We start from the raw sequence: 19,980 nt of genomic DNA, 5'->3' as shown, positions 1-19,980 counted from the left end.
AGGCTGGAAGGGACATGGAAGGACAATGACCCCTCATCTCTCTCTCTCTCTCTTCCCAGTTCATCCATTTGACAATGAACATCTGAGGCTGCCTTGTAGAGATGCAACCTGCCCAGCTGAATCTTGGCTTCTGGACCTTGACCTTCAGAACTTCTCTTGGTGTGGAACCATTACGCCCAGGGTTCACTCCCCTCTCATCGTCTGGCCTTCTCCCTTCTCCATCTTGATCTGGGAAGAATGAAATGAACTCAGCTACACTCTCTGATTTTGTGCTACTCCTTTGTAAAGTCACTGCCTTAAGGGGGCTGATGGTGCCACCTGTGCCTTACATCCAGGTTCAGGCATCACTAGCTTTCCCACGCTCTACTTTCCTTACTTCCTTCCATTAAGAATTACTCAGAGTTCTAACGCACAGAATCCTGGCTTCCATGTAGCTCCAGTCATTGTGATCAGACATCCTTTATAAAACATGTTTTTATAAATGTGTATGTGGAATAAGATGAGGGGGAAAAGGAGTGAGGTCATAATTTAGCATTTCTGCATCATAAGTATGCTTCCTTATCGGGGAAGATATCAGGTAGTTCCGATAATTGGACAAGAGTGGATCTCCGATAAGAGTGGATCAAGGTGAAAATCTCTACCTCCTCCTACAAGAGGTGGTAACTAAAACAGTCACTCTCCAGTCCAGACATTCTTTGTGTCTGAAGACTTTGGGTCAGAAAAGCTGAATGCTGTCATTTCTTCTCAAGGAGTCCAGATTCTGGTGAGGTTTGATCTTACTCATCCCCAACATGATGGTGGAAAACAGACCAGAGAATCCTCATTACAGCTCACTAGTGCTGAACAGGAGTATCCACTGAACTGGAATAATGGGAGGTAACATGAGAAGATACTGGCTCAATACATGCCAAGCCCCACATTCTTACTGGTACACTTGTGGCAGATGAGGTGGAGGATGGGAGCGGGAGATACCGAGAGGGAAAGAGGGAGAACAGTTGGGATGAAGATCTAGTTAGAAGTGGAGGCTGAGCATGGTGGCTCCCACCTGTAATCCCAGCACTTTGTGAGGCCAAGGTGGGCGGATCACCTGAGGTCAGGAGTTCAAGACCAGCCTGGCCAACATGGCAAAACCCCATCTCTACTAAAAATACAAAAATTAGCTGGGCATGGTGGCGGGTGCCTGTAATCCCAGCTACTCAGGATGCTGAGGCAGGAGAATCACTTGAACCCAGGAGGCGGAGGTTGCAGCTTGGGCAACAAGAGTGAGACTCAGTCTCAAAAAAAAAAAAAAAAAAAAAAAAAAAAACGTGGAGCTTCATCAGAACCCTGTCCCTGATCGTGGCCAAGGTACCATGATCTTCTCCTTTACCTTCCAGCCTTTCCCTGGGTTCACGCAGCAGTGGATGCAGGAGAAGAGCCCTCTCTCAGGAGCAGGCTTAGGACCAAGGCTCTGTGCTGGGTCATGCCAGTACAACCCCAGACATGCCATCTCCTGTGCTCGGCCTGTGCCCACTCTCATCGGTGCACACTGCTGCCATATTGTTTGTTAGATGTCGTGAACACTAGCCCTGCTCACAGGTAAAACTTGGAAGGGGACTCACCATATGAGCTCCTTTTTCTAGTGTCAGTCTCACAGAGTGCTTTTAGGCCTTTATGTCCAGGAGCACATAACTGTCTCTCACTGATTTTCCTGTGCTTGAAAAGTACCCAGGAAATGAAGTTTATGAACTGGGCGTCCTGTTTTCTTTCCATCCATATGTCCCTGGGAAAGTTATTAACCTCTCTGAGACTTAGTTTCCTCCTCTCACAAGGATGGTAATTTCTGCCTTACTGAGATCTTATGATGAATAAATGAAATTGTAAGTAGAAGGTGCCAGGCACAGTACTTGACACATAATAGGCCCTCAGTACAACTAAGGCCCACTGTTGTGAACCAGTGTTTTCTTAAATGTCTAAAAGAGTTAGATACTATCACATGCTTTTGGTTTACCTCTGTTCTTCATTGCAAGAATCCAAGAATTATAGAACCAGTCTTGAAGGAGAGTTCAATAGAGCTCTATAGACTATTATATGATCATGAGTTGAGAACAAAAAAAAGTGTATGAATTTAGCTTCTATTTGTTTCTGAATTATATGGTCTGATACTGACACCCAGAAACAAAGGAAGATGTTTCACATGCATGAGTTTGATTAACTATAATTAAAGTGATTTTGTAGCTTATAATTCAAACCAACAGCTTTTGAGTGTGAAAGGAATTATATTAGTTATTACACCAGGACAATAGATGTAAACTGGGGCTGTCCTAGGAAAATTGCGATTTATGGCCATTCATATTATGTCTATCACCACCTGTGTAATATATGCTTTAGGTCTTGGCACCAAAAAATTCACGCCCTGCTACCTTTAAATTAAACAGTGGCTGGGCATGGTGGCTCACGCCTGTAATCCCAGCACTTTCGGAGGTCAAGGCGAGCAGATCACGAGGTCAGGAGTTCGAGACCAGCCTGGTCAATATGGTGAAACCCCATCTCTGCTAAAAATACAAAAATCAGCTGGGTATAGTGGTGCGTTCCTGTAGTCCCAGCTACTCGGGAGGCTGAGACAGAAGAATCGCTTGAACCCAGGAGGTGGAGGTTTCAGTGAGCCAAGATCGTGCCACTGCACTCCAGCCTGGGGGACAGAGCAAGACTCCATCTCAAAAAAATAAAAAATACAAAAAAAAAAAGAGAGAGAGAAAACAAAATTAGCTGGGTGTGGTGGTCCTTGACTGTAATCACAGCTACTCGGGAGACTGAGGCACAATCGCTTGAACCCAGGAGGCGGAGGTTGCAGTGAGCCGAGATCGTGCCACTGCACTCCAGCCTGGGTGACAGAACGAGACTCTCTCAAAAATAAAAATTAAAATTAATTAATTAAACAGTAGTACACACAAGCTATCTAATGCTACTGCTTCACACCAAAATCACATGAAATACAAAGAGATACACACCTAGACACATCAAAGTCAAACTGTTGGGAAAAAAAGAGAAAATCTGAAAAGCAGCTTGAGAAAAATGACTCATCATGAACGGGGAACAATGCAATTAGCAACTGACTTCTCATCAGAAATGACAGACAACAGAAGGCAGTAGAATGACATTCCAAGTGCCAAAGGAAAAATCTTTCAATCAAGAATTCTGTTTTCCCACTAGAACTGCAAAAATGAAAGCACAATAAAGGTATTCCCAGTTAAAGACTGAGAGAATTCATTATTAGCTGACCTGCCACTGGAAAAATATTAAAGGATGTATTTCAGGGTGAAAGGAAATAAAACTAGATGAGACTATGGATCTGTAGAAAGAAATGAAGAGCACTCAAAAGGATATCTGTGGGTAAATATAAAAGACTATATAAACGTGTTATCTTCCATTCTAATTTTGTTTGAAGACATTAGATTATATAAAGCATTAATTACTATACTATATTGTTGTTTATAACAATAGAGAGATATATTATAAAGGAGAGGGGAAGAAACAAAGTATTGAAGCAATATTTCTATATTTTCTTAGAATTAAGTCAGTATTACCTCAAGTAATGATATTAGATATTAGATATTAGAAGGTTATAAATTAAGATGCAGATGGTAATCTACAGAGCAACCACTAAGAAAATAACTCAAAAATACAGTACAACAGCAGAGGGATCAAAGTGGAATACTTAAAAAATCGTTTAGCACAAAAGCAGTAAGGGAATAACAGATTTAAAAAATAAGACATAGAAACAAAATGGCATACCTTAATCCAGCCATGCTGGTAATAATATTAAATATGAATAAACACTACAATCAAAAGGCAGTGATTGTCAAAATGGATAAAAAAGCAAGATTCAATTATATACTATCTACAAGAGATACTTCACAGAAAAAGACAAAAGTTGGAAGTAAAATGATGAAAGAGAGTACCATGCAAATACTGGCAATAAGAGAGCTTGAGTGCCTACATGAATATCTGAGAAAATAAAATTTAAGACAAGAAATATTATTAGAGACAAGAAATGACATTACACTATCATAAAGGGTCAATACATTAGGAATATATAATAATTACAAGTGTAATGGTACCTAATAGTAGAGTCTCAAAATTATGAAGCAAAAATTGATATAATTGAAAGAAGAAATAGATTATTTAGATTTAACAATTATAGTTAGAGAGTTCAATAACCCATTTTTAATAACTGATAGGGCAACTATTCAGAAAATTAACAAGGAAATAGAAGACATGAACAACACTATCAACCAACTTGACTAACTGACATTTATAGAACACTTTACCCTCAAGTAATGAATACACATTTTTTCAAAAGCACATGGAACATTCTCCAGGTTAGACCATATCCTAGACCATAAAACTAATTTTTAATATATTTAAAAGAATTTAAATCACTCAGAGTATGTTCTCCAGCCACAAAGGAATTAAATTAGAAACAAAAATAAGTTTGGAAAATCCTCAAATTTTAGAAATTAACACATTTCTAAATAACTATGAGTTGAAGAGAAAAATTACAACGGAAATTAGAAAGATTTTGAACTGAATGAAACAAAAATAAACTATGTATTTACACATGTCTATACACATCAACATTAACAGGATTAAGCTAAAGCAGGACTTAGAAAAGTAAAATGTTCTCAAAACAATAATTTAAACTTCCATCTTAAGAAATTAGAGAGAGAGGCAAATTAAACCTTAAAAGGAAAGAAATAAAGACCGAAGCAGAAATCAATTGACTAGCAAAGAGAAAAATAATAGAGAACATCAAAGAAACAAAAAGGTGATTCTTAAAAAAGATTGCAAAATTGATAAACTTTTAGCTAAACTGATCAAGAAAAAAGACAGAAAACACAAATTAACAATCAAGAATCTAAGAGCAGCCATCACTGTTGACTCATCAGAAATTAAAAGAATGATAAGTGAATATTTTAAACAACTTTATGTCAACAAATTAGACAACTTAGATGGAATGGAAAAAATCCTAGAAAAAGATAAATTATCAAAACTACCTTCAGAGAATACTGAAAATCTGAATAGACCTATGCCTTAGTCCACTGTCACAGTCTAATAAAGACATACCTGAGACTGGGTAATTGATAAAGGAAAGAGATTTAGTTGACTTACAGTTCAGTATGGCTGGGGAGGCCTCAGGAAACATATAATCATGGCGGAAGGTGAAGGGGAAGCAAGGTACCCTCTTCACAAAGCGGCAGGAAGGAGAAGTGCCAGCAAGGGAAATGCAAGACACTTATAAAACCATCAGATTCTTATGAGACTCACTCATTATCATGACAACAGCATGGGGGAGACTGCCCCCATGATTCAATTAACCTCCACTTGGTCCTGACCTTGACATATGGGGATTATAAGGATTAAATTCAAAGTGAGATTTGGGTGGGGACACAGAGCCAAACCATATCAACCTACAACATGAAACATATCATACCATATCAACCTATAACATTTTGGTCCTGGGACCAAATCCTTTGGACAGTGCCTGGAGAGAGCCTCAGGCCACAGTCATGTTTATCTGAAATACAGAGCCTACCTCCAAGCTCCTCTCCACCCTGTCCTGTGCAGAGCTACACGGTGCACTGAGGGGCCAGGGCTTCAGAAAGCCCAGAGCATGTGACCTGGTTGGCAGAGGTACCAGGGTCATTGGTGCCAGCCTAATTCAGTGTACTGGATCATTAGTAGAAACAAAGCACCATTCTACTGAGAGCCAAGACCGCCTGCCAAGTACCAGTGCAAAGGCTGCCTCGTCACCACAGCTGTGAATCAAGAGTAGGCTGTGCTTGCTACTGATGCCAGCCTGGGGCATTTTCCCAGCCCCACAGTGCCTTTCTGAAGTGGGAGAAGGAGAGGTAGAGGGTGAGACTCTCCTTGGTGCCTGAACAGTGCCTCTGATGGAAGAATGTAGCTCAGTGATATTCCCAAGGAAGTTTATTGGTTCATTATCACTAGGACTTGCCAAGGAAAGGGAACAGCTGAACCGCATGGAGCAACTGCAGGATCATGTAATAGAAGCAGCATTGAACTTAGAGTTTGGGTCCTGTATTCTAGTCTAGAACTTACCTCCAGCTAGCTGTGTGGACTTAACCGTATCACTTTACCTCTCTGGGCCACCTTGCACCTTGAAATTATGTGATTCCTTTTCTCACTCTGGGAACTAGAAGGCCAGGTCAAGTGTGGCTCAGTCCTGGTCTAATTGGATGGATGGAGAGAAGGTAGCAGAGGTGGGCCCAGCAAGCCTGAGAATTCATCTTACTCCCTGACAGAGCTCAGAGTTCTGAGAAGAATGTGGTCATGCAGAAGACTCTCTGTAGGCCACATCAGGACCAGGCTTCTTGGAAAGCTGTACTCCTCCTGCCTTTCAACATCTCAACACACTCAGCTCCTCCATTATACACACTTACCTGAACCCAGCTTGTCCGTATGAGTTTAGCATTGTCTCTTGTCCTTCCCAGTCTACCTTCTACATTCTAAAAAGAGAGTCTCCCACCCAGGCAATCTCCTTGCAGTCACTTTTCAATGCACCAGAACAGCTTCCTTAGTTGGAACAGTGAACAGTGTGTTTTCAAACAAAAGGGGCTCACTGCCCAATGTGCTAGAAGCCAATGCTATGACACTGTGTTTCTGAGAAAAGAAAAGCTTTCTACTGCAAGCTGGTTCACAAGGAGACTAGAACGTCAAGCTCAAATCTGTCTTCTTGTGCTGGCTCCAAAGCAGTATTTTTATTAGAAAAGATTCAGAGGGTGTATTCTGAGATCAGTAGGTGATTGGTGGAGGAAAGAGGAGGTCTAGAAAGTCCTTGGGCATGCGTTTTTATCTCTCCATGCCCACTCATGGGTCCCCTATGCAAATTTCAGGGGAATTAGTATGAAACATGTGGTGGAAATTCAGGATGTGACATCAGCAAGCTCGTCCTGCACAGACTCCAATTGGCCGTGTTGGTTACAACTGATTTCAGCCAGTTTTTAAAAAATCTCGTAGGCAGAGGGAGTTTCAGTGTTTCAGCAAGTTCTTTTTTTACCTGCCATGCTGTGAACTCGAGTTTCTGTTAGTCATTGGTTTCTTTAACTATTTGGGGCACAGTTTCAACAGCCCCCTGAAAATGGCCCAATTCAGGGGACAGTGTCAGTCGCCATCCTGTGTGGAGTGTCTGCAATGTGAGATGCCATGGACCATGCCTTCCCCCATAAGACTGATTCCTGCTCTAGGCCTGACCCTGCCCTGGCATTCCCCTGCCTCCCTGGCTGCTCTTTCATAGTCTCATCATGCTTTCTCCCTGGGTTTACACCTAATTATTGGTGTTCTTCTCATCTCACTCTATACACTGCTCCTGGTTCATGTTTGCTGTTCTAGTCTCCTTGTGAATCAGCTTGCAGTATAAAGCATGTATAAAGGAGTATAAAGCTGTACTCCTCCTGCCTTTCAACATCTCAACACAGTCAGCTCCTCCATTATACACACATACCGGAACCCGGCTTGTCCGTATGGGTTTAGCGTTCTCTCTTGTCCTTCCCAGTCTACCTTCTACATTCTAAAAAGAGAGTCACCCACCCGGACGTCTCCTTGCAGTCACAGGCATGGCAGAAAGCGTGAAGACTTTATGTCTCCATCTCTATGTCACTTCCTCCCATGCCGGTGTCCTCACTCTGGCCTCCTTGGGCTTCTTGACAACGCATGGTAGAGGAGAGATGGGTCTGCTCTCACTCTCAGCTCCACCAGGTCTTCCCCAGGAGCCTCTGCTTCTGCAGTCTGCAGATACTGGATACCCACTCTGCCAGCGCAGGAAGGCTGTTGAGTAACCCTGCTGCTTACAATAGTTCCTGCCTCCCCATTGCTCCCAGAAAAATGCCAAGAATGCCAGCAAAGCCCTGGTTACCTCTAGCGTGGTTAGACAAGCCCTTCAGGATGCAGCCATGGACTGGGACTGACAGGTCTCTCATTTGGAACCGAGGCCCTTAGCCTTGCTGGGTCACAGCACTGCCTTTGGCCTCTCAACGCTCGCCCACTGCAGGTCTCCCCCAGGGACAAGGAGCAGCTCAACAGCAGGGGCGAGGTGAAGCCACATTCATTGTCATGTACCCTAGGTGCCCAGCACAGCTTCCGACCCACAGGAGGTGTTGATTAATGTTTGTGGAACAAAAGTGTGGATGAAAGGAAATCTTGGATTCAGAATATATTCCTGTCCCCTTCAGTCCCTTTGAATGGTCAGAATAGGCTTGTGTTTTGTGGCTCTGTGAAGGGTTGCTTACTCAACAGCCGTTTGCTGACACATAAAACTGGCTCTGTCACTGCTCCAAAAGCATCCAGGGTGTTTGGCTCTGGAGATGGCATTATGCCTTCCAGATAGAAATTGCAAGCACACAGGGTGGCCCTCATAGGGGCCATGAGCATTATGGTTAAAACCTTTGAGAGAAAACAGGTGCACGCCCTTTTGCTAAGCAAAAGAATCAGTGCGATTCATAGAACGTGCCTGCTGTACACAATTACTACAACTTTAAAAACATCACCAACCCAAGCTGCACTCAGTTGGTGTAAAGTCTCTGGAAATGTTAGAGAATGTGGGATTGAGATTCCCACATAAACCCTGTATTATGTTTATCATGATCTATTATTTCATTTGCTAGAAATATAAAACAAATCAGTTATTTACAAAGCTGATTTTTTTTTTTTTTTGCTAGGAATTGGTCACTGTATTTGCAGAAACAGAACTTTCCTTAGCTGAAATCACAGAGCTATATATTACTTTGGATGGCATATCATGGGAATATGCACAATAATAACCCATGAAGTCCTCATTGAGCTCTATCCACCAATTATAAGCCCTGCTATTTCTAAACTGCTTTATAAACAGTGGGGTGTTTTGTGATATATTTATTATAATGAGTTTAAGTCATAAAAATATAAGGAAAACACTTTAAAATCTTCCCAAATATCATCATCAGTTTTGACAATCATTTTGTAAATCTTATCGTGATAAAATATGTACAACAAAATATACCATTTTAACCATTTATAGATGTACAGTTTGGTGGTATTAAGTACATTCTCCATGTTGCACAACCATCACCATCATCCATTTTCAGTATGTTTTCAACAAGCCAACAGAAACTATGTAATCATTAAACAATAACTTCCCGGTCCCTCCTCCATCCAGCCTCTGGCAACCTCTATTCTACTTTCTATCTCTATGAATTTGTTTATTCCAGGTATCTGAAATAAGTGGACTCATACAATATTCATCCTTTTCTATCTAGCTTATTTCACTTAGAATAATGTTTTCAAGTTTCATCGTGTTGTGGCATGTACCAATATTTTCTTCCTTTTTCAGGAGAAATAATATTCCACTGTACAGATATCCCACGTTTTGTTTATCCATTCATCTGTTTATGGAATTTAGGTTATTTCCACTCTTTGGCTATTGTGAATAATGTTGCTATAAACATTGGTGTACAAGTAGCTGTTTAAGGTCCTGTTTTCTTTTGGGTACATACCCAGCAGAGGAACTGCTGGATCATATTATAATTTTTTAACTTTTCGAAGAATCACCAAACTTTTTTCCACTTTAGCGGTACGATTTTACATTCCTACTGGCAATGCACAGGGTTCCAATTTCTTCGTACCCTCACCAACACTTGTTATTTTTAACAATAACAGCTATCCTAATGGGTGTGAAGTGGCATCTTGTTGTGGTTTAGATTTATATTTCCCTAATGACAAATAATGTTAAACACTTTTCATGTGCTTATTGTGCATTTGTATGTTTTCTTTAGAGAAATGTCTACTCAAGTCTTTTGCCCATTTTGGAATTGGCTTGTTTTTTATTGTTGAATTGTAGTTCCTATATTCTGAATAGTGATCCCTTAGCAGATATATGATTTACAACTCTACTCTCATTCCATGGATTGTCTTTTTATTCTTTTAATAGTGTCTTTTGTTGCACAAAAGTTTTTAATTTTGATGAAGTTCATCTATTTTTTTTTCTTTTATTGCCTATGGTTTTGGAGTTATAACCAAAAAACCATTGCTAAAACCAGTGTCATGAAGATTTTCTCCTATGTTTTTGTCTAGGAGTTTTATAGTTTTAGTCATTAAATTTAGGCCTTTGATCCATTTTGAGTTCATTTTTGTATACGGTATTCAGTAAGGATCCAATTTCATTCTTTTGCATGTGAATAATCCAATTATCCCAGTACTATTTGTTGAAAAGACTGTCTTTTCCCCCAGTGAATGGTTTTGGTAGTCATCAAAATCAAATGACTGTATATGTGACAGTTTGTTTTTTTTTTCTGGGCTCTTTATTCCATTCCGCTGGTCTATAGTTCAGTCTGCATGCCAGTTCTACACTGTTTTGATTACTGAAACTTTATAGTAAGTTTTGAAATCAGGAAGTATGAGTCCTCCAACTTTGTTCTTCCTTTTCAGGATTGTTTTGACTTTATTGTTTTATATGGAATTCTTGGAGATTTCATATAAACTTTAGGATAAGGTTTTCTAGCTCTGCAAAAAAAAAAACAGCACCTAGATTTTAATAGGATTGCATTGAATCTGTAGATCACTTTGGGAAATACTGATATCTTAATGTCTTTCAATCATTAACATAGGATGTCTTTCCAATTATGCCTTATTTAATTTCATTCAGCAATGTTTTATAGTTTTTGGTGTACAAGTCTGCCTTTTTGGTTAAATTTATTTCTAAGGGTTTTTTATGTGCTTGTAAATTAAATTTTTAAAATTTTCTTTTTGAATTGTTCATTACTAGTGTGTAGAAATGCAATTGATATTCATGTGTTGATTTTATATCCTGCAAGTTTGCTGAATTCATTTTTTGACAGATTTTTGTGGAATCATTCTGGTTTCCTGCATATAAGATCATGCCATCTGCAAACAGAGATAATTTTACTTCTTCCTGCCCATTTGGATGCCTTTTATTTCTTTTTCTTGACTAAGTCCTCTGACTAGGACTTCCCAGTACTATGTTAAATAGAAGTGGTGATAACAGGTGTTCTTATCTTATTTCTGATATTAGGAGAAAAGTTTCAGCCTTTCGACATGGAATATGAAGTTAGCCTTGAGTTTTATATATGGCCTTTATCATGTTGAGGTAGTTTCTTCTATTTTTGGTTTATTGGGTGTTTTTACTATGAAATGGTATTGAATTTTTTCAAATGGTTTTTCTGCATCAATTGCTATTATAATGTAGGTTGTATCTTCATTCTATTTATACGGTGTGTTACGTTGATTGGTTTTCATATGTTGAACTATCCTTGCATTCCAGGAGTAGACCTCACTTGATCATGATATATAATCCTTTTGTTATGCTGCTAAATTCAGTTTTCTAGTATTGTGCTGAAGATTTTTACATCAATATTCATCAGAGATATGGGAGTGTAGTTTTCTTTTAGTATCTTTATCTGGCTTTGTTACAAAGTTAATGCTTGCCTCGTGAGTTAGGAAGTGTTCTCTCTTCAATTTTTTGAGGAGTTTGAGAGCAATTGATGATAATTCTTACTCAAATGTTTGGTAGAATTCACAAGTGATGACATCTGGTGCCGGATTTTTTATCTGTTTTGTTATTGACTCACTCTCCTCATTGAGTAGAGGTCTGTTCAGATTTTCTACTTCCTCAAGAGTCAGTTTTGGTAGATTGTGTGTTTCTAGATACTCATTTGTTTTGTATAGGTGATATAAAATTGATTATAATCCCCCTTTCATTTCTGATTTTAGTAAATTAAGTCTTCTCTCTTTTTTCCCTTGGTCAGTCTAGCTAAAGGCTTGTCAATTTCATTGATGTTTTCAAAAAACTGCCTTTTGGCTTTGTTGATTTTGTCTATTGTTTTTATATCTCTATTTTGTTTATTAATGTTCTAATGTTTATTATTTTATGTCTTCTGCTATCTTTGGATTTTGTTTTTCCCTTTTTTGGTTCCTTGAGGTGTATATTTCAGTTATTGATTTGAAATTGTTCTTATTTTTTAATGTATGCATTTATATCTATAAATTTCCCTTATAGTGCTGCTTTCACTGCATTTCATCAGTTTTAGTATGTTGTGTTTTTGTTTTCATTTACCTCAGTGTATTTTCCAATTTTTTTGAGATTATTTTCCTTTGTTATAGTATCTTTGATATAAAGTATAGGTTTCTAGATTGTTATTTTTTCTCTCAATATTTTAAAGACATTGCTCCACTTTCTTTTAACTGACAATATTTTATATGAGAAATCCATTGCTATCCTTATTTTTGTTCCTTTGTATATAATGGGTCTTTTTTTCTGGCTTCTTTTAAGATTTTTACTTTATTCCTGGTAGTTAGCAATGTGATTATAATGTGCTTTTGTACTTTCTTTGTGTTTCTTGTGCTTGGTGTCCACTGAGTTTCTTGGATTTGTGAGTTTATAGTTTTCATTAAATTTGGAAAATGTTATGTCGTTATTCATTCAAATACTTTTGTTCCCCTGCTTCTACTTTCTGCTTTGGGCAATTTAATTACATGTATATTAGGCCACTTGAAGTTATTCCATAGCTAACATGCTCTCTTCATTTATTTTTCAGTCTTTTTTCCTTCTGTGTTTGATTGGCTAGTTTGTCTTCAGATTTACTAAATTTTATCTGTAATGTCTACTCTGCTGTTAATCATATTTTCTGTATCTTTTATCTAAGCCCTTGTGGTTTTCATCTCTAGAAGTTCAATTTGGGTCTTTCAATCTCTTCCATTACTTTTTTCTTTTCCTTTTTCTTTCTTTCTTTTTTTTTTTTTTTTTTTTTGAGATGGAGTCTCGCTCTGTTGCCCAGGCTGGAGTGCAGTCAGCTCACTGCAACCTCTGCCTCCTGGGTTCAAGCAATTCTCCTGCCTCAGCCTCCCAAGCAGCTGAGATTACAGGCATTCACCACGCTTAGCTAATTTTTGTATTTTTAGTAGAGACAAGGTTTCAACATGTTGGCCAGGCTGGTCTCGATCTCCTGACCTCAGGTGATCCACCTGCCTCGGCCTCCCGAAGTGCTGGGATTATAGGCGTGAGCCACCATGCCAGTCTATCTCTTCCATTTCTTAACTTAACATGTTCAACCTTTTTTCTAGCTTCTTGAACACATGGAATACAGTTGTAATAACCATTTTCATGTCTTTGTCTACTAAATATATTGTCTGTGTCAGTTCTGGGTCAGTTTCAACTGACTGATTTTCCCCCTCATTATGGGTTGTGTTTTCCTGCTTGTTTGCATGACTGGTGATTTGAGATTAAATGCCAGACAAAGGTTGCTGGATATTTTGTATTCCTATAAATATTATCAAGCTTTGTTCAGGGACACAGTTATTTGAAATTAGTTTGATCCTTTTGAGCCTTGCTTTGAAGTTTTGTTAGGGGGGACCACAGCAGCATTTTAGTAGTTTTCATTTTCCCCACAACTGGACTTACCCCGAAAATTCAGAAATTCAGAAAATCTGCCTATTTTAAGGTCTATAACCTTAATTACATATCAAAATCACTTTTTCCAGATAACATAATGCACTCACAGTGGGATTAGGGCATGAATAATTTAGGGGGCCATTAGTAGGCCTTACACAGTTCACCCTCAGACTCCCTGCCCCCTGCAATATTCATGTCCGTTCCATACACAAAAGAGAGTGGTGCTCCTGAGTTTGTACTGTTGCATGGTTGAAGGCACCACAGAGATTGGAAATTGTCAAAAAGGTACTGCCTTTGCCCAGGATCCAAGAGTCTAGATCAATCCTACTTCTGCTCAGGTGTTACCCTGTTCTTGCTGGTGTTACCACTGCCAGAAACTACCACACTGTCAAACCAGAAATAGAAGATTCTCTCTTCTTTCTGTGTTTTGATCTTCTCCCAGGCCCTCTCTCCTATTCACAGTACCTAACAGTATGCCAGTTGGCAAAGTATCTGTAGTTTGCAGATACCTCACTTGGCAGTATGGATTATAGGAAGGTTACTGTGAGGCTAGATGAATTTGGCTGCACTTACCTCTCCTGCTGTCTTTGGTTCTGACCAGTGGAGTCAATGCACAAATAGCAATAGCCAGATGGTGAACAAAGAATCAGATGTATTCATTACTGGGCAAACTCCCCCAAAGTGCTGCTTAAATCTGGATTGTGGAGAATGGGTTAGTACTGAGGGCAATGTGGCAGCTCTGAAGAGGGTGCATTTAGGCTGGCTCTACAAGGGTTAGAAAAACTGCAAACTGGCTTTTGCTGCAGCTATAGAAAGGTTCTACTGCTGCTGGGGTGGAGAATTCAGGGTGATGCTCATAGCAACAGTAAGTGGACAGAAGGAAGACAAGAAGGAGCAAGTCTCCTCTTCCTCCTCAAGCCTCTCAGTCTCCTTTCAGGCCTCTTACTGTCATGGCCTCACAAAGAGCAGCTACAAAACAGAAATGGGTTTTGCAGAGAACCAGCCTCAGTGCCACACAGCAGGGTATATGTGGGTGAATGTGGAGCTGAGAGATTAGCACGTAAGCCTGACAAACCCTGTACCTGGGTGGTGCTGAAAGTGCATAGAACACATGCATGACCTCTCCATGCAGATACAGATCTGTGGAGTAGCTATTCTCCCAGGGAGGAGAGAAATTGAGGCTGCAGGGAGGCCAGAATATCCTCTCTAGTATGTCTCCATGTGGGAAGAGAGTGTGTTAGTCCTCCTACCACTCAGCCAAGACAAAACCTTCCTTCCCTTGCACACTGGCACTGGGCCAAGTAATGGTGACAATTGCTGAGGACAGTGGTTACACAAAGACTTTTGCAATCTGAGAAAGCAAAGATGCAATTTGTGCCATGACTATAGGTTGTCTAGAGGTAACATGTAATGTGTTTTTAGTAAAAAGTTATTTCCCATAGAAAAGTATATATGCATGCAATTAATTGTAATGATGAAATTCTTGATACAACTCTTATAGGAAAGACCAGAGGTAATGCAAATTTTATACTTACACACTGAACAGAATAAATCTTTCTAAAGAATATATAATTCAGATTAATGAGTAGGCAATCACCTTAGCCATTTTTTCTAACTATAAAGTTTTTTTTCTCTAACTTCTGCATTTTTCCACAAAAATCAGAAGGTTCTTTTGGAACTGTACAACACGAAGAGTGAACTCAAATGTAAATGATGGATTTCAGTTGATAGTAATGTGTCAATATTGGTTCATCAATTGCAATATGTACCACATCAGTGTTAATACGTGTGTGTGTGCTTGCATGAGTGTGTGTGTGTTAGTGATAGGAGAAACTACGGAGGGAGAGAGGGGAAAAGGGGACATATGAGACCCCTCTCTGCTTGCTGTTCAATTTTTCTGTACAACTAAAACTGTAACTTTGTTCTGATTACTTTTACATTGAAATCCATTTCCTTAAAAATCGCCATCACTGTTTTCTCGTGCCTTTGACTTCTTCTCATGGCCCCTTGATCGGGACTGTCCAGACAGCTCATGCCTCCCTTTGTTCATGAAAGTGGGCGTGTTCATCACTGGTGGGCGTGCTCATCACTGGGTGGTTTCTGAGACTGAGGAGCCATCAGCCTTCAAACTTCCTTTGCTTCAACCTCTAGCTGCAGTTGACTGGTGGCTATTTTCACTTCAGCAAGAACTTCACTAGATTTGTAGATCTTTGGAAATCAAGACCAAGCTTGAGTAGAATATTTTTCCAGACATCTCTGAGGTTGAATTTGCAACCTCTTGCAAAGAGTTGTCAGTGTTTTCTGAATGCTGGGTTTTGAAAGCTTCCCAGTTTCATGTTTGTCTATGATTTTTACAACATGGTTCTGAAAGCTCTGGCAAACATAATTTTTTTAAACGGACACAACTTTCGGACTTCCATGTTCATGTCTGCATTGTCCAGTTTTAGCAAGAACCCTGCTAAGTCAGTTTAACCAGATTGTCCACACTCAATATCTGATCACCATCGATATCTGATCAGGTTCCTCATCTTCCACCATTTGCCAGGTGATGTCTGATCACCCTGGCCTGCCTTCAGCAAGAATGCTGTTGGGTTGGTTTAGCCAGAATCCCCCTCAGCCCTAATGCTTCCTCTTACTAATTTTCCATCCAATGACCACTCCCTCCATTCTACTCCTTGGCTATAAATTCCCACTTTTCCTTGTTGTATTCAGAGTTGAGCCCAATCTCTCTCCCCCAATGCAGAACACCACTGTTGTGATCCTTACACCTATCTCGATGATCCTAAATAAAGTCTCCCTTACCATCTTTTTTTTTCTTCCTTTTTTTTTTTTTTTTTTGAGATGGAGTCTTGCTCTGTCACCAGCTGGAGTGCAGTGGTGTGATCTCAGCTCACTGCAACCTCCTCCTCCCAGGTTCAAGCAATTCCCCTGCCTCAGCCTCCCAAGTAGCTGGGATTACAGGTTCATGCCACCACGTCCAGCTAATTTTTGTATTTTTAGTAAAGACGGGGTTTCAACATGTTGGGCAGGATGATCTCCATCTCTTAACCTTGCGATCTGCCTGCCTCGGCCTCCCAAAGTGCTGGGATTACAGGCATGAACCACCGCGCCCGGCCTCCCTTACCATCTTTAATAAATGTCATGATTTTTTTTTATTTAACATTTTTTCTATTCCTGTCCCTCCTACCCTACGTATGCTTACACCCCAGAGTCTCCCCTGTCTAACTCTTTTTGGAAGAGGCAGTACAGGATCATCTGCCATACAGTCTCCCTCTCAGCCCCTGCTTCTAAGTCACAGGCCATTGATGTTCTAGACTAAAGTTTTTCTGAAATGAAACCACAGCCACACACTGCCCAATGTGTTTTTATTACCATAGTGTGGAAGGAAATATATAGAGATTCATTGAGGCGTATATAGGAACTGGAGAAACACATGGAATCACCATGCATGAAATCACTTCGAAGGAAGCTGCAAGACATTATGTGCCTATTAAATAATGGAAAATGGAATGTGCATTTTAAAAATAAGCCTTTCACCAAGACAAATGAGATCATCTTCTTGGAAAGAACTCAGCCAGGCATGGAAGAAATCCCACCATTCTTGTTCATGCCTTTGCATCTGAGGATGTGAAGAGGCCAGAGGCCAAGGCTTCTCACATGCATTCACCAGGGGTGTGGGGTTGGTACTACTTTTGGTTCTCAGAGAGGATGAAAGAGAAGCACAGAGAATTTTGTTTCTCAGTCTGTCTCTCTCACCCTCTTCTCGTGTCTGAAGTATCTAGACACTGCCCTTAATTGTGCCCAGGAACATGTGGCCCAGACAAATGAAGACCAGTCAGTGCTTCATTTCCTCACTTTATAAATTCAGGCATTCTAATGTTGTCTTTGAAAGAAGGTAGAACAGGCACAGAGAGAGGAATACTTACTCATGTCCGTACAACCTTCTGGAGGAACAGTGGTGGGCCAGCCTAAAGCCTGATGGAAGAGAAAGAATGGTAGGAGCCAGGAAAAGGAAAGATGAAGCAAAGATGGCTCACGTGACCATGGGACAGAGAGAGAAAATGGTCCCACTAACACAAGTGAGTAAACTGGAGGCAGGCGTGGTAGCACGAGCCTGAAACCTCAGCTACTCCAGAGACTGGGAGGATCATATGAGTCCAGAAGCTGAAGACCAGCCTGGGCAACATTGTGAGACCTTGTCTCAAAACCAAAAACAAAATCGGTCATCGTGACAAGGAGTATATTTCAGTTTGAGATTTGAGATCATTATGGAATATCAATGTAAAAATATCCTGACAGAAAATGAGAGTGTGGGAGTGGATTCTTCCTGAGATTTTGGAGCTAGTGATTTGAATTTAAAAGGTGCCAATTCAGATAAGTAATTTAAAAGCCAAGCTTTCACAAGAAAGCGAGTGTGAAAAGAGAACATCTAAAGGTATAGAGCCTTACAGGAGCCTGGTGTTAGGACAGAGAAAAATGAAGAATTTTTTAAAATAATAATAAAAATGTAACATGCAACTCCAAAAAAATGATAATAATAACAGTAAAATAAAGGAGATGTCAGAGATGTTATGAGATGTATCACGCAGCCCAGAGTTTTGTTGGCATGGACTAGAGAGAGATTTGAACTCTGGCCTGTTTGAATCTGAAGTCCATGCTTTTCCCACCACTACTTCTAAAACAAAAACACATCCCCTCAACCCAAACCCTCCCTCTTCTTGAGCTCCAAAGGCTTCCAGAAGTGCAGTCACCATCTAGGTCTTCAGAAAAGGAGTCTGACTCAAGGCTACAGAGAGGAGATGGAGAGGGCCGATAGCTAAGACCCAGAGAGAAGCCAACTCCGCAGTGGAGTGAAGCAGATACCCTGGCCTAGAGCCACACCACTGAAAGGTGGTGCAACCTGGGTCTTTCTGAGGCTGAAGGCCAAGTTCTGTCCATGGTCCTATACTGCTGGGAGGAGAATGTTCTGAAGAAGAGATACCTGCTTGTTACTGAAAAGTCAGAGAGGCTTCAGATGCTGGTGAATGGCTTGAATGTGCTCAAAGGTTACCAGTGGCTTTCAGAAGTACAGATATGGATGGGTAAGGATGTAGGGAAGAACAGTTGTTATAAATGGCTCCATCAAGCATCTTGACTACAGGGAGCATGAGCTTGGTCTACTGGGTGCTGAGTGGGCCCTGCAATGAGGCAAGACATTTGATTACGGAGGCACAAGGACAGCTGTTTAAAAATGGAGCACAGCCTATGGCCATACCACCTGGAATGCACCCGATCTTGTCAGCTACTCAGGGTCTGGCCTGGTTAGTACTTGGATGGGAGACCACATGGGAATACTGGATGCTGTAGGCTTTAAAAAAATGCATAATGAGCTCCTTGAGACTGAGTTTAAGATGAGAAGAAACATTCAGTTCAATCCATTACCATTGAGGGTCTCCTATGAGCCAAGCAAAGTGATAAATTAAATGCTGGAGATACAGCCATGAGTTTGACGCAGTTCCCGCTACCAGGAGCTGCAGCGTAGTGGAGGTGGAGTGAGGCAGCTGCAGGAAGAGACCTCTGTGATAGAGGAGTGAGTGCTCCTGGTGCCAGCTGTGGCAGATTGATTGCGTGTGGCCCTACCCTTCTCCTGGCCTGTGCCATAGTCCCTGCCCTGTCATTTTGGAGGGCCTCCCCTCTGACTCTGGGACCAGCCTTGGGATTTGCTTTGTGTCGGCCAATGGGACACAACTGGAGGACTGAAAAACCTTGTTCTTGTTCTCAACCACTTCCATAAGAACACAGCAGTCTAACTTGACCAGAGTACAAGAGGGACACACAGTTCATTCACCCTGATGGCCCTGTGCCAGCTGATTGCAGACACATGACCGAATCTGAGTCCAGAACAGTTCTGCTGAGACCCCCAATCTCTGGCCCATGGACCTAGGAGCTAAATAGATGCCTATTGTTCTAAGCCATGGAATTCTGATGTTGTTTTGATGCAGGGTTGTGTGGCAATAGATAACTGATACACTATTTGAACAGAAGGGAGCATTGTTTCAGTTTACTCTGGGGTGTTGAGGATGACAAAAAAAGAGTAAAAAAACAAAAGAGAAGGGATTCAAGGCTACACAAGGAAGAACCTGGGGCAGCAGAGCCCCCATACATTTGCATAAATAAGGATAAGAGTACATAGCGTGTAAGGCAGGGCAGGAGGTAGAGTAGGGGAGCTCAGGCATGAGGCTGGCAGGTGGGTGGCTTTTTGGGGTTAATGGGGAGAAGCCATCCTTGTGGATGGGAGAGAGAAGCTGAAGAGGCTGCATGGAGGACCAGCTTTGAACAGATAGCACTGTGTCCATAGGTGGCCCCAATAAAGCAGCTGTTGTTCTTGGAGCCAGGCCTTTCTCCTGCTTCCTGTGTGACCCTCCCAAGAGCCCAAGAGTCGGAAGTATCATCACACCCACATTCCAGATGAAGAAAGTGTACCACGAGAAGCAAGGCAGCTTGCCCAAGTCACCCGGTGCAGGCATGACAGAGAGCACCAGAGCAGGAGAGGAGGGCCC

At 40.9% G+C, this 19,980-nt stretch overlaps 1 protein-coding gene across 1 annotated transcript in view; it reads left to right on the top strand.

The window, feature by feature from the left end:
* The window catches only part of CAPN9 (calpain 9), a 53,866-nt gene extending 53,601 nt beyond the window's left edge, over window positions 1-265 (top strand). The window contains exon 20 of the mRNA XM_054548139.1: window positions 60-265. Coding sequence (XP_054404114.1) covers window positions 60-86 — 27 coding nt within the window. The 3' untranslated portion in view covers window positions 87-265. The remainder of the gene's footprint in view (window positions 1-59) is intronic.
* The last annotated feature ends 19,715 nt before the right edge of the window (window positions 266-19,980 follow it).

The sequence above is a fragment of the Pongo abelii genome, chromosome 1, assembly GCF_028885655.2.
Source record: "Pongo abelii isolate AG06213 chromosome 1, NHGRI_mPonAbe1-v2.0_pri, whole genome shotgun sequence".
Lineage (NCBI taxonomy): Eukaryota > Metazoa > Chordata > Mammalia > Primates > Hominidae > Pongo > Pongo abelii.
Note: the sequence above shows the minus strand (reverse complement) of the source record. Positions and strands in the feature narration are given on the sequence as shown.